The sequence below is a fragment of the Tetrao urogallus genome (assembly GCF_951394365.1).
Source record: "Tetrao urogallus genome assembly, chromosome: 5".
In the NCBI taxonomy this organism is placed as follows: domain Eukaryota; kingdom Metazoa; phylum Chordata; class Aves; order Galliformes; family Phasianidae; genus Tetrao; species Tetrao urogallus.
In genome coordinates, this window is record NC_136818.1 from 30,058,196 (window position 1) to 30,075,058 (window position 16,863).

Consider the following 16,863-nt stretch of genomic DNA (forward strand, 5'->3'; position numbering starts at 1 on the left):
CGGCCCAGCCCGGCTCATGCCGTTGTCCGTCCTCCGCCGCCGCTTGCGGGGTCACCCGCCGCTCCCCCCCGTCCCGCCGCCCGCCCGGGCCCTGCCGCGGCCGCCCTTCGCTTTCTCCCCGCGCCGCCTGCGCCTGGGCCCGCGGCACCCGCTGTTTGAGGTGAGGCGAGGCGAGGCGAGGCGAGGCGAGGCGGGCGGCGCGGCGCGGCGGCAGGGCTGCCCCGCGGCTGCCCCACGGCTTCCGTGTCCCCCCGCTGCAGGATGGTGACGTGCAGAGGCACCTTTTCCTGCGGGAGGCCCTCACGGGCCGCGCCGAGGAGGCGGAGAGGCCCAGGTGAGCCGCGTGGAGGGAGAGCTCGGCCCCGGGCGCTGCCGGGGCCGGTGGGCCGCCCCTGATACTCACAGCGACTCATACCTTCGTCGGAGCTGTGTCCAGGCGCTCCCTGAGTGCCGGCAGCTTCTGTGCCGTGCCCACCACCTTTGGGGCAGAGCCCTCTAGTAATGCTTGAACGTATGATCACTTACACTTACACGCTGAGGATGCCGTAACGTGCTGTCCTTCCCTTACAGGGTGTCTGAGTTTTGCTGCCACATCTCCGGCTGCTCTCAGGTGTTCGACACGCTGGAGGGCTACGAGCACCACTACAACACACTGCACCGGAGCGTCTGCTCCTTCTGCAGGAGGTCCTTCCCCTCGGGGCACCTTCTGGACATCCACATTTCTGAGTGGCACGACTCACTCTTCCAGATCATGGCTGAGAAGCAGAATATGGTGAGGGCACGGCCAGGGCCCTGCTGCCACACAGACCGGCCGTTCACCCTTCCCAGGGGGTGTCTTCTTTCCTTTCTTTCAGTACAAGTGCTTGGTAGAAGGCTGTGCGGAGAAGTTCAAGAGCAGCAAAGACAGGAAGGATCACTTGGTCACTGTTCACTTATACCCTGCTGACTTCCGATTTGACAGACCAAAGAAAGTGAAGAGGTAACTGCACAACGGCAGCAGCACAGCTGCTTTTTCCATGCAGAAGTGACATTGTGCATCTCTGCTGTCCCACTCCTTTCTAAAGCACACAAGCTGCTATCTAAAGAGCCCAGTAGTGAAGTTTTCTGCTTCTTGTGGGAATAGATATACATGTGGGACTTCATGTGACAATGTTTTGCCTTCTCCTAGTGTGTCTTCATTCTCTCCCTCTGTACTCTTTCAAGTCCAGCACTTTTCTCTGGCAGTGTGTGTTTGTCCTGCTTTCTTTCCAAGTCTTTGCAATATTCCTACTCCTGAAAAGTGTGAATAGAGCATAAGGAGGCTTTGTAAACCTGTCAGATAGCTTTCTCTTCTGGCCACTCATGCACAGAATCGTGTCATAGAATCATCTGAATAGGAAGGTACCTTTAAGAGCCATCTGGTCCAACTCCTCTGCAGTGAACAGGGACACCCACAGCTCCATCAGGTGCTTAGAGCCTCATCCAGCATGGCCTTGAATGTCTCCAGTGATGGGGTACCACTACCTTACCGGGCAACTTGTAACAGTGCTTCGGTACCTTTATTGTAAAAAAAACTTTTTCCTTCTATGTGATCTAAATCTCCCCTATTTATTTTGAAACCATTGTCCCATTACAACACTGTCCCATTGTCCTATCACACAGAGCCTGCTAAAAAGTGTACCTCCTTCTTTCTTACAGCCTCCTTTAGATACTGACAGGCCACTCTCAGGTCTCCCCAGTGCCTTCTCTTCTCCAGGCTGAACCACCCCAGCTCTCAGTTTGTCCTGATAGGGGAGGTGTTCCATCCTTTGGATCATTTGTGTGGCCCTCCTCTGGTCGCACTCCAGCAGTTCATATCTCTCCTGTTCTGCTGTTTCCAAGCTCTGCTTTTGCTATAAAGTCATCATTTCAAGCGGAACAGGGCAAGGGGGCCCTTTCTCCTCTTCTGGGGAGAAAGAAAGAAAAACAACCCAATTAAGATAAGGACAGAGAACAAATTTACTACAAATGGTAAAAGAATGTAAGATAATGAGAAATATTATTGAGTTATTAATACAATTAATAACTCAAATGGAAATGAGAAGAAGGCAATGACTGTGCTTCTTGCTGCACTGCTGGCACCCAGAAGCCCTTTCACCCCCCATTACCCGGAATTGGGGAGCATGTGGAAGCTCTTGGGAACTGTAGTACATCTCAGTGTGTCTTCCTCTTAGAAAGTCAGAACTCACCTGAGACTTGCTGAAATGTCTTGATATAGAATACTGATATAACCAGAACATAGACAGAGAATACAGGCACTGATGTTTAACAGTCTTCAGTGACATTGAGGATGGGATGATGAGAAAATTCCTTGCCCAGTGAAGTGGTACAGCCCTACCACAGGTAACCAGAGGGACTGGGAGTCCCAGAGCTTGCTTGTACTAACCTGCTTGTACCATCACCTCTCCACAGCAGAGGGCTGGACTGGAGGTGCTCCAGCCTCATTTGGGAGACCATTCATGCATTAAGCTTTATGAGTTGAAGAGTGACATGTAGGAACTAAGCTGTGTGCTGAATACTTTTGCTTATCTCTCCATGTGAAGTGGTGAAGTGGTACAGCCCTACCACAGGTAACCAGAGGGACTGGGAGTCCCAGATTTTGCCCTGCAGCAGGTGTTTTGTGCAGCCAAATCTCGGTGCCTCTTTCATGCGGTAATTCAGCCAGGCCTGATTGCCCTCTTTAAAATCCCTTTCATTTCTTTTGCTCCATGCTCACATGTCAGCTGCTGAGAAAGGATGTCACATTTTGTTTCTGCAGTGGTGCCAAGCACGTGAGCTATCCTACAGAATATGATGGGAGCATGCTGATGGATGTCAGTGTGGAGACCTCAGAGCAGCTCCAGGCAGACCACATGGAAGTAGTGCCCAGTGAGAGCATGGAGGTCCCTCAGCCTACAGCCAGCACTTCAGTACCAGAGAAGCGTCTCTATAAATCCAGGTCTGAGCCAAATACCTGCACAGGCAACAGTTTCTGGGGCTGAGACCATATTGTCTTAATTGCATAGTGCAATACCACGCTAGGTGTTTTGTGCTAGGTACAGAAGAGGTGATATTTCTATTTATTTTTGAAAAGCACTTTTAAAATAGAAAAAAGCATGAAGAAAAAAAGAGTGAGCATTTACTGCAAAGGTTTGTCAGCACATTGTTGCTGTTGCTCTGCCAGCCCCTGGTATGTTCCCAGGGTACTGCAGAGTGATAGTGGTCTGAAGATAAGCTGTTGGAGTCCAAGCCCCCAAACACAAACGTGTATTTCCTGCTTTGTAATATTTTGCCATCCTAGCTGACTTTCCCAGGAAACTGACTGCAGCTTCCTGTGTTCCCATGGGGTCACAGGACAAGACACAAGCAAAGCATGTCGATGCCTTATTCTGAATCATATATTTTGCAAAGTCAGGTCAGCACTGCTGTGCTTTCTGATTTTTTTACAAAAAGTTAAAAACAAATTGCCTGATGCTGGCTTCACTTACGAAGTCCTCTTCATCATGTACCATAAAACCTGCGTGAGGTAGTATGTGATCAAAAAGTTGCTGAAACAGCACCTGAATCATTGTCATTTATTGATCACTTTAATGGCCTCTAAACACATTGTGTTTTTTCTTGAACTATCCCAGTTGGCAAAGGGATGCTTGTACTTTGAGTTTGTCACACCTGAGATGCCAGCGTGGTCCATCCAACAGAAACCTGACCCCTCTATTTGTCCATGGGTTACAGTGATACCAGGCAGTCCAAGGTGACGTGTTAAACTTGACTGCTTTTTCAAGAATAACAGGTTATATGCCATTAAGAAATGCTGTCTTGAATTTGATGTGACCCTCCTGGTTGCTGAAAGGCCACACTTTTCTTGCTTCTTCTCTGCAATCATACACTTTTGCAAAAATAACACTGTAACTTCCCAGCAGCATGTTACGTTTTTCCCATTGTGAAGAGAGATGAGAGGCATCCGTCACATAAATGTGCCCCGTCAGTGGAAGACAACCAGCGTTTCACCTATATTTTGAATTGGCATCGGTGATTTAGACTCTGGGAGCCTGAAACCATGCAGGATGTAAAATATCCCAGTGCTCCTGTAGGTGGTGGGGTGCTAAGCAATGAACAGGGTGTGTGTTGGAAATGGGCCGATGCAGAGAGCTTGTCCCGGTGAATTGGTGTGCGGCCAGACCTTCGCACTTGCAGCTTGTATCTTGGAGAGATTAGTCAATTTTGTTTTGGTATCAAGTTCCCCAAAAGATTACTCTTTTACCTCCAACACCGTTGCCTTGCATTCCTGGGCTAAGTCAGCTTTGTCTTTTAAAGCATGACTGTTGTTGCTAGTTGACTGGTCACAGCAGGACTTCTGCTGATAACAGAGGGCAAAGACCTCACAAATGCATGTTAACTGGCGTCTCTGTTCCAGGATCCCGTCCACAATCTGCTTTGGACAGGGTGCCACCCGAGGATTTAAAGGCTCACGTAAGAAAGTGTGAATGTCAGCAGAGTAGATTTGCGCAAGACAAAACGACACCAGCAATTGTGATTGAAGCCCCTGTGTCCAAGCAAGAATGTTTGCCATTGCGTGCAAGGATCTGCTCCATAACGGGAAGGTGAAAAGGAGAAAAGAGCGGTGGTGCAGTTCAGAATATCTAGATGCTTCGGGAGGTGCTTTGCCACAGTCCCTTCGTGTCTGTGTACCACGTCTCTTTGGCAGAAATTGAGAGAAGAGCCTTGCTTGTATTTATTCTCCGTTAGACACAAAAGCTCTCCTGTCTGATTTCCCCTTAAATCAAACTGGAAATAAATTTTTCTGCCTCTCTGCTGTTGAGTTTCTGTGTCTCATCAGCTGCTGCCCAGAGATGTAGGTGGAGCCAGGCAGATGGTATGAGTCTTTGAGATTTTCCCCAAATATCTCCAAGTCAATTGGCAAGAGAGGGTGTATCCCCTTATGCCTTCTTTCCTGTTTAGCCCTGTTCTCCTGGGAGGAAAGTTCCACCAGAGGCACATGTACCCTTTTCCTTATGTTCCCACCACAGAGTAAACCACAGAGCTCACAGCTTCCTGTCCCTATGGTCTCTTTAAACTGTGGCATTCAGTAAATGGTCCACAAAGGAAAAAAAAATGGAATCACAGGCTGTTGGTATGGCATTTATCCAAGAAGCTAAGGATTTGTAATTGCTTCTTTTCCCTCCCTCCTCACCAGAAGGAATAAAGGATAAAAGGCTTTGAAAAATCCTTGCAAATATGAGCAGGGAGCAATTTCTACAGATTTCTTTGGGAGTTTTAAAATGCCTCATTCTGTTTAAAAACAGCTGGTTAGTTCACCTTGCTCCTCAGCCTGCAGAGAGAGCTGCCCCAGACTGACAGATCTGGTGGGCACTGCAGGTACTGGGGTGGAGGGACAGAGGGCAGCAGGAAAGTGTGGCTGGAGGAAAGGCAGATGACGGACAAGATGGAGAAAAATCCTGGCTGCAGGGCTGGGCTGGGAGGAACAGCAGATGGAAGGCAGGGATGGAGCAAGTGGGATGCAATGAGATGGGATGTCAGGCCTGTGCCATCACCAGAGCTGCATCAGAAAGACATGGAACTGTTGGAGTGGATCCAGAGCAAGCCACAAGGACAGAGGGCTGGAGCACCTCTGCTAAGGAGATGGGCCTAGAGCTGGGGTATTCAGTTGAAGAGAAAGCATGGAAGAGACCTTAGAGTGGCCTTCTAGTACCTAAAGGGGCTATAGGAATGCTGGGGAGGAGCTCTCTGTCAGGGGAGGTAGAATCACATCACAAAACTGGAGGATAACCTAAGATGGCATGGACCCCCGGACATTATTGAATGCAACTCTGGGCTCCGCACAGCACCACCCAAACCCGATGTGTGAGAGCAGCACTCCAGCACTCCCTGAGCTCCAGCACTTAGGGTTGTGCCCACTGCCCCGCACAGCCCATTCCACCCCACCGCCCTCTGCCACAGAGCCTTTCCCTCACCCCCAGCTGCCCTCCCCTGGCAGCTCCAAGCTGTTCCCTCGGCCCGTCGCCGTCACACAGAGCAGAGCTCAGCGCTGCCCCTGCGCTCCCTGTGAGGAGCTGCAGCCGCCACAAGGCCTCCCTTCGGCTCCTCTACTCTGGGCCAGACAGACCCAGGGACCCCAGATGCTCCTTACACCTCCTGCCCCCCAGATCCTTCCCCATCTCTTTGCATGCTTAGCCCTTCTTTGCATGCTGTGAAACACTCATGTTAAGATTCATCTCCCAGGGGAAAAATGGATCAGCAAAGGAATTGCGACCTGAAAGCACCAAATCCATCCATTTTCCTTCAGAGGCAGGAGCTGAAGATAACCTCACGCTGGAGAGAAACCCTGCTGTGCACAGCACACGGGGCAGGAGAGCCACTGAGAGCATCTGAGCAGGTGCTCAGCTATGTGATGGCGATGGCGCTGCACAGCTATTCTCCTTTCACTGTTTATTTCAGCTGGCCTAGTTTGGATTCCTAGTTTGGTGTTGAGGAATGAGTTTGCAGACCCGCAGCCCTCAGCAGCTGCTAACTCGACAGCTGCTGGTGCTCTGCAGGGTGTATGTATACATGTGCACGATGGGGTGCACCTGCATGACCCACACCACTCCCCCATGCAACCACACGACACGCGTGGCTGCACCACACCCAGGGGCAAAGTGCGGGGCAAGGGCTATGCACAGGCAGAGGCACCATGGGTCCCTGCGGTGTAGCTGTTCTGCTGGGTGCAGCTCTCCTGCTGCTAGCCCCCGAAGGCACCCAGGTGAGCCCACAGCTCTCTGTGGCCCAGGGCCGGGCACAGAGCTGACCCTCACCTTGTCCTTCTCTGCTGCAGGCTCTTGGTGGTCTCAGACGGGATGTGGATGCGGAGCAGAATCTGGCGAAGGAGATGTAAGAGGGGCTGTAGCCACACTGCCTGCACCACTGAGTGCTGCATTGTGGCTGGGATTGGGCTGGGGAAAGCAGTGGGCAAACATCAGTGGGCAGCCTAGTCTAGTGGATGGCAACCCTGCACATAGCAGGGGGGTTGAAACTAGATGATCGTTATGGTCCTTTTCAATTCAGGCTGTTTATGATTCTATGATTCTATGATTAGGCACTTTAAGGGGATGTATTATCCTTGCTGCTTTGAATTCCTAACAGTTAAGGGGCTTCCTGCTCATGCATTTCCCCTCACGTCACTCAAACCCTCTAAGATGCATGGCCCTGGTTTTGCTTCACCTTGCTTCAAAGCTGCTATTGCTTCCCTTGCAGCAATGCTGCCATCGTGCCTGTGCCACTCGTGAGATGAGCACCCAAAGAGCCCACTAATTCATGTTTTAAATCCAAATGGACCCACTCAGCCCTCAGCAGGCACTGACAACATGGGGTCAGCTTTCATGACTTGCTGCCCCATGGGCCACCTCTGCTCTCTTACAGCATCCAGGCCGCACAGGAGGCAGAGGAAGCCAAGCTTGCCAAGGACACTGCCTCACGGCCTCTGTTCCCTCCAGACCCTGCTCGGGTCCAGGTGGGGCCAGAGCAGGACCGCGACCATCTCTACCACCCTTCAGTCAAGGTTGAGGTGGAGCCTGAACTCCAGTCCTGCAGAGAGCGCCTGGTTCTATCAGCAGAAGTGGAAAATGGCCCCTCAGAGGATCGTGACCACCTCTACCACAGCTGAATGAGGCTCCAGCCCTGCCCTCCCCGTGGGCCCCCAGTAAACCTCTCCTTGTTGAGCAGCCTGGTGGATGCCTGGTTTCTGACAGGAATAGGAGAGTCCAGCAGGCCAGGGGGCTTGGCCTATCACCCCAGCCCCAGGTCAGCCCATGGGAAGGGCTCCCAGCCATCTCCAGTGCTTCTCAGTTTGGGAACTCCCAACAAGAATGTTGATGCACTGGCAGCACCAGGAAAGCCTTTTAATAGCAATAACAAGCAAAACCCTGCTGAGGATCTTGCCCGGTGTGGGCATCAGTCAGTGTTGGGTGCTGGCTCCCTCTGCGGTGCTGACAGACCCGTCCTTCATTTTGAGGCACATAGCTGGTGAAGGGCAGCAAAGGGGAACAAGTGTCTGCTGGTTCTGCAGCTCAACTGTCAGTGAAGTTGGCTTTGCGCTTCTCCACAAATGCAGTCATCCCTTCCTTGCGATCGTCCTGGTGGCAGTGAATGGGTTGGGGTGTTCCACAGCCTCACCCTCCCTGTGTTTCCAGGGCCAGCCCTGTACTCACGGTGGCAAAAGTGGCATAGAAAAGGCGCTTCTCTGTCCTGTTGCCCTCTGTCAGTGTTGTTTCGAACGCTGGAGATGGGGACAAGGAGATGGAGAAAAGATGAGGATGAGGAGATGGGACACGATGAGAGACGAGGAGATGGGAACACCATTCAGCCCCCTAAAACCCCGAGTTCACCCCATCCCTGACCCCCATACCAGCATTGACGGACTCCTTGGCCATAGCTACCACCAGTTTGGAGTTGGTAGCGATCTTCTCAGCGCAGCCAATGGCCGCATCCAGCAGCTTCTCCGTGGGGAAGACTTTGCTGACCAGACCTGGGGACAAGCAGGGAGGTGGTGGGGGAAGTCCTCATTGTGCCCCCAGCCTCACCCACACCCCTACCTGCCGCTTTGGCCTCCGCCGCCGAGATCCGCTCCCCAGTCAGCACCATCTCCATGGCCAGCGACTTGCCCACCGCCCTGGTCAGCCTCTGCGTTCCGCCGGCGCCTGGGGGTGGGGCGGTGGGCATGGCAGCAGGCACGCGGCTGTCACCAACCCGCCCGGGACACACAGCCTCCACGCTCACCTGGGATCGTCCCCAGCAGGATCTCGGGCTGCCCAAACTGCGCCTTCTCCCCGGCATAGATGATGTCGCACATCATGGCCAGTTCGCAGCCGCCGCCCAGCTGCAAGCACAGTGAGGCTATGGTATATGGGCAGCACGGACGTGGGACACGGGGACACAGAAGGGGCACTCACAGCGAAGCCATTAACGGCGGCGATGGTGGGCTTGCGGACACTGGCCACCCGATCCCAGCCAGCCAGGAAGCCGCCACTATAGCACTCCTGGAAGGTTTTGTTCTGCATCTCTTTAATGTCAGCGCCGGCTGCAAGGGGGACCGCCTATGCTGTACCCAAAGGGCTGCGTTGGGATCCCCCGAGGAGGGGGGTGGGACCACAGGGTGTCGGGGCCGTACCCGCAAAGGCCTTTTCACTGCCGGTGATGACAATAGCTCCCACCTGCCCGTCGGCCTCGAAGGCGTCCAGCGCACGCCCCAGCTCCTCCATCAGCCCCGCACAGAGCGCGTTGAGCGCCTCGGGCCGCTGCAGCCGGATCAGCCCCACGCTGCCGCCCGCCCCGGCCTTCTGCACCTGCAGGAAGCGGAACGGGGGCCCTGCGCGGCCAGGTGACCGCGCGCCATTATGGGGCGATCTTCACCCAGGTGGGCGGTGGGCTCCGCGCTCCGTGTGGGCGGCTCCCGGTGTCCCGAGCACGGCCTAAGCCCACTGCCCGCCCCTGACTCCAGGTGCCCTTTCTTCCCCCCACCCCGCAGCGCTCCCCTCCCAGCGCCCGCTGCCGCCGACCCTTCGCTCACCGTCGCTGTACCCCCGCCCCGCCACGAGGGGGCGGAGTGCCGCCAGGAGAGCGCGGCGCCGCGCGGCACCGGCGCAGACACCGGCACCGGGGCGGAGGAGAGCGCGCAGCGAGGCCGCCATTTCGCTGCGAGGCGCGGAGCTGCGCGGCCACGCCCCCGCCGTCCTGCAGCCTCGCTCCGCCCCGCGCCCATTGGTCGGCGCTGCCGCTGCCCGCGGCGCGCCTGTGCCATTGGCCGACGCGGGCTCCGCAGCTCCCCACGCGTGTCCGCTCTTCACGTCTCCCGAGGGCGCGCGGCGCGGCCCCGTGGCCACCGCCCGACGCCGAGAGGAGCGGAGCGGGTGGCAGTCCCGGGGCCGGCGAGCGCGGAGGGGAGGCGCCCACGCGGGACGTGGGAGCGGAAGGCGTCGGGGATCGCTGCGCGGATGCGCGGCCCCCGCGCGGAGAGGTGCGTACGGCCGTGCGTTGGCCATGCACGAGTGCGTCGGAGCTCGAGCCCATGGCTGCGGGAGGTCGTGCGGATGTGCAGTGCGTGCAGGGGGACACCGAGCGTGTGGTCGGGCACTCCGGGTGCAAGTGCACGTGCAGGGCTGGTGACAGCACAGCGGCTCACACGTGTCTGTGCAGCCCGTGTGTCAGCGCGTGTGGCAAGCATGTTGATGTATGTGACACACACGTCATCCATGTGTCAGTGTATGTAATACATATGTTGGTGCATGCAACATATTTGTGCAATCCATGTGTTATGCAAGATATGTAATGCATGTGTTGGCATATATCGCAGACACTTGCAAACCATGTGCTTGTGCACCCCAGGTTCCAGTAACACTCATTTTGGTGCATATGACATGTGTAATCCACGTGTCATGCAATTGACATGCATGTTGTGAATGTGGCATGCATGTGTAATCCCTATGTTGGTGCATGTGGCACACACACAACACATGCACATGCAGGCTGCAACCAGGGCTGCATGCACGCACCATGCATCCCACGCATAGATGCATGTGCAAGGCATAGGGAGACTTCATGGCTGCCTGCATGCCTGTACAGCCCGTGCTGATGCGTGCAATGTCTGCAGCCCATGCACAATGTGACTGCACTCACACACCACATATGGGTGCGCTGTAAGCCAGGGTGCATGCATGATCCTGGCACAGGACCTGGTGCAGTGCTTATAGAGCTTCAATGGGTGCATGCACATGACCAGGGCTGGTGCACACAGACGCATCACACATGCACGTAGTGAGGTGAGCACCTGCCCACAGCAGAGCCCTCCCTGTGTGCAGGTCAGCAGGATGAGGCAGTGTGTGGCCTGCTGCTGGGTGCTGCTACTGCTTGCTGCCACCTTCTGCCAACCAGCCGCCGCCAAGGGCGGGCGTGGGGGCTCCCGGGGGGCTGCACGCGGCATGGCGCGGGGGGCTGCCCGCAGCCGGCACAGGGGCCTGCCACGCTATGGCGGGGCCCTGCGTGTGGCTGCGGCAGCAGCAGCTGGGGCAGCAGCTGGAGCTGCACTGCACCAGGCCCAGGCAGAGACGGAGTACCACGAAGGCAATGGGACAGCCTGGACATCGCTGGCACCAGAACAGGTGGAATGGGGCTGGGCCGTGCCATGGCTCTGTCCGCTCGCTGCCATCCTGCACCACTGATGGCATCCACTGGGACCACTGGGTTCCTAAAGCGATCCCACAGCAATGTGGAAATAAAGCTGGGTGACACCACGTGTGGCTGGACACGGCCCAAGCAAGGACCGGGTGCAGGTACGGGGATAGCTGTAACACCCTGCACCGAGGCCTCTGTGGTTTTACTTGGGGCTACAGGTGGCACCTGCACGGTTTGGGCTTCCCCGGAGGCTGTGCCTCCCCCTTCCCTTTCCCACCAGTCCCAGTGGGGAGGATGCAGCCATCACAAGGTGACCCATCTAGGAACAAAGCAGCTTTAATCACACCATGCCGCCACCTGGAGCTGGGGGAGATCTGGCATGCCCTGCTCTACTCCAGGACCCTCAGTCCAATGTCAGTCTACCCAGGCGCCCGGCACGGAAGGCCCGCAGGAACTCATAGGCAGCAGCTGAGTAGTTGAGCATCATCATGTTGACATTCCCTGCAGAATGGACAGAGAGGGTTGCCACAATCCTCAGCAGAGCCCACAGCCCACTGATCCCCAAACCCCATGCGCACCTGTGCCTGTCAGCACCTTCACCTTCTGCGTCTTGCCCAGGGTGACCGCCACGTACTTCAGCACATGCCTGATGTTGTCACTGGCCTCGGGCAGTCCATAGCGCTCCATGTATCTGCAGAGAGGATGCGGCACCCACCCACACCTCGGGGTGCCCCAGCCATGCCCTGCTCCCCACTCACCCAAACTGCTGCTGCTGGTTCAGTACATACAGCAGGTAGTCAGCCATGATGTCCTCACCCACTAAATGGTCACGGATGGCTCCTGCCAGAGGGAAGCCCCCAGCCTTGTCAGCTTTCTCCACACAGCCTGCCCCAGGCTTCCCTGCTCCATGGCCCCATACCACACAATGCCAGCTTCATCTCCGTCTCCACATCGGCCAACTTTGGGGGCAGCACACCTGGCGTGTCCACCAGGTACATCAGGGGAGTCTCGCACACCTGCGGTCCCACCACCAAGACCCTGCTCAGCGGGGGCTCTTAGCCAAGGCCTCGCTGCAAAGTGATGAGGCGCTTCATGGGAGAAAGTCTGCACCCTGCAGCCGCACCCACAGGGGGAGATGGTACCTGGATCTGGGTCAGCACCGCCTTGGTGACACCTGGCTCACCACCCACTGCTGTGGCTCTTCCTTTGGGGAAAAGGAGAGAGTGAGGGTGTTGCGTGATGCTGGAGCAGCAACCTCCCAATGCTATGGAAACTTGGGTGTACCCTTTTTGAGGTGCAACCTCCGCAAAGAGTTGATAAGCGACGACTTGCCTACATTGGGCACGCCGATCACCATGATGCTGTACTCGATACTCTGAAAGCAAGGAGGACACGTGCACGTGCTGTGCTCCACCAAAGGACATACCCAGGCTGCAGCCTCCCTGCCCCTCCTCACCTCAGCCCGGTGGTAGCGTGGGCTGCTGCTGACTAGCTTGGCGACCAGGGGCACAATCTGTGGGAAGTGGGGAGGATGCTCTCACCGCAGCCTCAGGGCCAACTGAGGACACAGCAGCAGCACAGTACCTTCTTGACATTGCCATCCTGCTGACAATCAGTGAAGACAACATGCGAGCATCCCTGCTGCCTCAGTTGCTCCAGGACTCTCTGTGGGGACAGGAGCTCACTAGTATTGTCCTACTGAAGCCCTGCGGGGTCCCAGCCCACTCTCTGCCTCCAGCACTCACTGACTGCTGGCGTGGGTCAGCCAGGTCCATCTTGTTCAGCACCAGAAGATGTGGGCGGATGCCCAGCACCTCCTGCAGCACAGGATTACGGCCTGACAGTGGGATGTGTGGCTGCTAAGGAGAACAACTGTGGTATGAGGGAAAACAGGAGAGTGGGGGGCTGGTGTGGCATGTGGGATGAAGAGGCTTGGAACTAGGTAACAGCACAGATGCAGGGCTTAAAGGGGCGCTGAAGCAACTGCATGCTGGAGCAGATCATAGAGAAAAGAGGAGCATGGGGGCTGGTTTGGGGGGTTATGGGGCTGAGAGCAAACTACCTCATGGACAAATGAATACGGGTACAGGGACCAAAAGGGAGTGAATGAATGACTATGTGCAGAGGCAGACGTAGGGGAAAACATGGTCGGGGACCGGTATGGGACCTTATGGAAAACAAGAGGCACCATTTTGGGGGTTGCGGGGCCGGTGCATCTCAGGGGGATTTCGGAACTTAGACCGTGGTACCCGGAGGGCGGTACGGCACGGAGACAGCGCGTGCTGGAGAAAGCAGGGAGCTGGGAGGCAGTCTGAATGCCGTGCGGGGGGCCGGTGCCGCTCGAGCGGCTTAGGAACTGGAAGCACTTGGCAGTAGGGCACAGCGCAGGACTCGGCGTCTAAGGATATACGAGCGTCGTGCACCTCGACGAGGCAGTCGGCACGCCGCAGGGAGGCCCGCATCTGCCGCAGTCCTGCAACACAACGCCCGCTGAGCGGAGCGGCCGGAGGCACCGACGGGAAGGGCCCCCCCCGCCGCTACCGGGCTCTCACCTTTGGCCATGTGCCCGGGGAACCAGGAGGCCGCATCGCGGCTGCCGAAATCGAAGCGGGTGCGGAACCCGCCCGACTCCGAGCAGGGCCCCGAGGCGGCGGCGGCGCGCAGCGGTCCCACCCAGCTCCTCATGACACTTCCGGTGAGTCACTTCCGCCCGTCACTTCCGCCGTGAGAAGCGGAAGGAGGAAGCGGAGCGGCGCTGGGAGGTGAGTGCGGGGATGCGGTCGTGGCGGGGGGCGTGGCCCGACCCAGCCGTGACACAGCGCTCTTTCAGCGTCATGGCGGAGCCGCGGCCCAACGGCGAGCCTCGGAGCTCAGCGGCGGGTCCGGTCCCAGCGCCCGCCGCGCCCACCGCGGCTCCGCAGCCTCCTTCGCAGCCTACTTCGCAGCCGCCTGCCGCCCCGCAGCCCCCCCCGGACGCCGTCCCGCAGCCAGGCCCCGCGACGGCCCCGCTGGACGACACGCGCTTCATGATCGCCGGCACCAACTGGTACTGACGGTCCGCGGAGGACGAGCGGCCGGCGGGCAATAAACCAGGAGGAACTCTGTGGGGAAGGAACCTTTATTACGATCGGGCCGCGGCCCGCGGGAGCTGGTTGAGGCGTTCGGCCTCCCGCCAACCGGACAGCAGCGCGCCGTGCGTGGTGGAATAGAAGGAGCGGTGCGTGGCCTCCCCCGCGAACAGCACCTGCAGCGGCTACGAGGCGGGGGTCAGGGCCGGGGGCAGCATCAGGCCCACCCGCGGCTACACGTGCCCACAGCTTGCCTGACGCTGGCCCATTGAGTGGGTGCCTGAGGCCTTGGGGAAATGCCCCATGCCTGGAGGGCGCTGGGATGCATTCTGCGGGCCACACCTCCCCAATTTAAGAGATGAGGTGTTCCCCACCCTGTCCCGCCATTCCACACCAAAGGACCCAAGTGACCCCGCACAGAGCTCTGTGCTCCTCGGGCACATGCTACTGCACACCCCATTGCACACTGGAGCTGTCCCAAGTCCTATGCTATTATTACCCTCCATGCCCTTACCCTTGGGTCAGATGCATCCTCGGGGAGTGGCTGTGCCAGTATGTCTATGTCTTCTCCAGAGCTTCCAACAGCCACGTAGCTGTAGGAGCCACGTGTGTAGGGAGTGCTGTGCCAGCAGGAGCGCAGCATGCTGCAGGGTGTGGGCAGGTGCGGGTTGCCTGTGGGCCATGGGGCACATCTCAGGCAGGGCCGGACAGAGCCCCCAGCCTGCTGGGCCTCTTCCTGCATATGGAGGTGTTGGGGAGGTGGGGGATCAGGTACCTGTCAGTGTGCGGAGGACCTGGGTCATGGTGCTGAGAACCTCAGCGTCGCTCAGTGTCTCCATGTACTCTGACTCCTTGCCGGCGATGAAGCCACAGAGGACGTGCCCAACCCTGGTGGGGAGAAGGAGCACCCAATGGGAGGTGGGGACTGAGTTGCACCGTCTGAAGCCCTACCTGCTCTAGACCGCATCACCCTGAAAGACCCCCAAACCAGCACTGCGTAGGGCCAAAGTGCCGGGCCACCTACTGCTCTGGTGGCTGCAGGACCACAAAGCCAACAAGCTTCTTGAACCAGTTGGCCTTCATGTCGGTACTGGGCTCAGCAAGAGGTGATTCATCCTCCCACACTACTTCCAGCAGCTGCTGCTCGGGCTCCCAGAAGGGCTGCTCAAATTCCAGGAAGATCTTGTTGTTGGTGCCAAAGCCTAGGCGGCGAATAGCCTCTGCCTTCCTCTGAGGCAGGGGAGGCTGGAAAAAGTCCTGATGCCGTTCCTTGAGGAAACCTACAGAGAGAAGGTGGGGTGGCTTCCTTCCACTGCAACCAGGCCACTTGCCCCAGGGGCTCAGTGGAATGATGCAGTGGTTGGGCAGGGCCCCTCAAGCCTCACCCAGTGGGACGGTGACAATAACATGGTCAGTGAGAAAAGAGTCACCATCCTCGCACTCCACCCGGACAGGGAAGTCCCTGTCTGTGTCCCCCTCCTCACGGAAGGACCCCTGCCACTGGATAGTCCTCACTGGTTTGTTGAGCATGACGGTGCCCTCTGGCAGGGTCTCCAGCATGCGCTCAGGCAGGCTGCTGTAGCCACTGTAGGAGAGGACAGGACCAGAGACACCTTCCTTCACTGCCATGTACCCCTGCTCAGGGTGTTCCCGGTGCTCCTGCTCACCCTGGGAAGGTGCAATCCAGGCCAGGCAGCGAGGTGTACTCCCCAAAGGACCCCAAGGCCACCATGTCCATGCTGTGGGTGCCACTGATGCAGCACTCCAGCTTGAGGCAGGCACTGAGGATGGCCAGCCGCAGCTGCTTGTCATCCTTGTCCTCATCCCAAGCGGAGGCCAGCCGGGTGATCTCTGCCCGCAGGTACTGCCCCACACTGTTGGCTGGTAGCTCCGACACGCCCGCGAGGGCCTGGGCCAAGCCCAGCAGCTCGCTGAAGAGGCTGCGGGTGCTGCTCACAAGCTCGGGGCTCAGCACCTTCCCTGAGCTACCGTAGGTGATGACAGGCAGCAGCGGGTGTCCCTTGGCCTCCACCCGCTGGTTCTCCTCCTCGGTGGCCCCGGGGCCCAGCAGTCCGTAGCCGGAAGCCAGGCGGAAGACGGGGTTCCCTTCCGAGGGCCCGTGGATCCAGTGAGCGCCCAGCTCTGCCAGCCCTGAGGCTGTGGGAGGAAGGCGGCGTCATCCCGGGGCCGCTGCCACCCCCGCGCCCCGCGCCCTCCGCTCCCTACCGAAGGGGAGGCTGCAGACGCGGCCACCGACGCGGCCTCCCGCCTCCAGCAGCCGCACGCCGCCCGTGCCCTGCAGCCGCTGCGCCGCCCCCAGCGCCGCCATCCCCGCGCCCACCACCAGCACCCGCCGCCCGCCGCCGCCGCGCTCCATGGCGTCCGCCCGCCTCCGGGGCCGCCCCGGATCTCGTGGGGCCGCGCTGCTGTTGAACCTTCACCCCAGGGCTGAGCTGCTGTTTAACCCTCGCCTTAGCACTGAGCTCTGACAATGCACAAAAAATCCCCTTCAAGTTCTTATTTCTGTTGTGTTTTGTGGGGGGTTTTTTTTGGGTGGAGGGTGGTGATGGGGAGGGAGCACCGTGTTTTTGCACGTTTTTCAGCAGGGTGGGAACTTGCAGAGCACCACTGCACA

General features: G+C 57.8%; 5 protein-coding genes across 5 annotated transcripts; 2 read left to right on the plus strand and 3 right to left on the minus strand.

Annotated features, from left to right (window-relative positions):
- Positions 1-16: 16 nt before the first annotated feature.
- Positions 17-4,481, plus strand: ZNF511 (zinc finger protein 511; the record flags this gene model as incomplete). The annotated part of the gene is made up of 6 exons (XM_079536395.1): positions 17-160; positions 261-334; positions 571-772; positions 855-979; positions 2,777-2,956; positions 4,412-4,481. The coding sequence occupies 6 exons, from the start codon at positions 17-19 to the stop codon at positions 4,479-4,481; spliced, it is 795 nt and encodes a 264-aa protein (XP_079392521.1).
- Positions 4,482-6,688: 2,207 nt separating this feature from the next.
- Positions 6,689-7,657, plus strand: LOC306946767 (uncharacterized protein; the record flags this gene model as incomplete). The annotated part of the gene is made up of 3 exons (XM_079535869.1): positions 6,689-6,757; positions 6,830-6,885; positions 7,414-7,657. 3 exons carry the CDS (start codon positions 6,689-6,691, stop codon positions 7,655-7,657), a joined length of 369 nt encoding a protein of 122 aa, XP_079391995.1.
- Positions 7,658-7,964: 307 nt separating this feature from the next.
- ECHS1 (enoyl-CoA hydratase, short chain 1) lies at positions 7,965-10,031 on the minus strand (the record flags this gene model as incomplete). The annotated part of the gene is given in 9 exon segments (XM_079536214.1): positions 7,965-8,126; positions 8,202-8,269; positions 8,399-8,518; positions 8,586-8,690; positions 8,770-8,869; positions 8,943-9,070; positions 9,161-9,335; positions 9,560-9,809; positions 9,811-10,031. Coding segments are annotated over 9 exon segments (1,233 nt in total). The 3' UTR covers positions 7,965-8,060.
- A 1,503-nt stretch (positions 10,032-11,534) lies between these two features.
- On the minus strand, positions 11,535-13,845 carry MTG1 (mitochondrial ribosome associated GTPase 1; the record flags this gene model as incomplete). The annotated part of the gene is made up of 11 exons (XM_079535748.1): positions 11,535-11,661; positions 11,739-11,851; positions 11,919-12,000; positions 12,080-12,176; positions 12,303-12,364; positions 12,445-12,535; positions 12,617-12,673; positions 12,745-12,825; positions 12,906-13,012; positions 13,571-13,633; positions 13,713-13,845. The coding sequence occupies 11 exons, from the start codon at positions 13,843-13,845 to the stop codon at positions 11,564-11,566; spliced, it is 984 nt and encodes a 327-aa protein (XP_079391874.1). The 3' UTR covers positions 11,535-11,563.
- A 436-nt stretch (positions 13,846-14,281) lies between these two features.
- On the minus strand, positions 14,282-16,605 carry PAOX (polyamine oxidase; the record flags this gene model as incomplete). Its single annotated transcript, XM_079535871.1, has 7 exons — positions 14,282-14,413; positions 14,743-14,900; positions 15,004-15,116; positions 15,253-15,508; positions 15,614-15,813; positions 15,896-16,385; positions 16,455-16,605. 7 exons carry the CDS (start codon positions 16,603-16,605, stop codon positions 14,282-14,284), a joined length of 1,500 nt encoding a protein of 499 aa, XP_079391997.1.
- Positions 16,606-16,863: the final 258 nt, after the last annotated feature.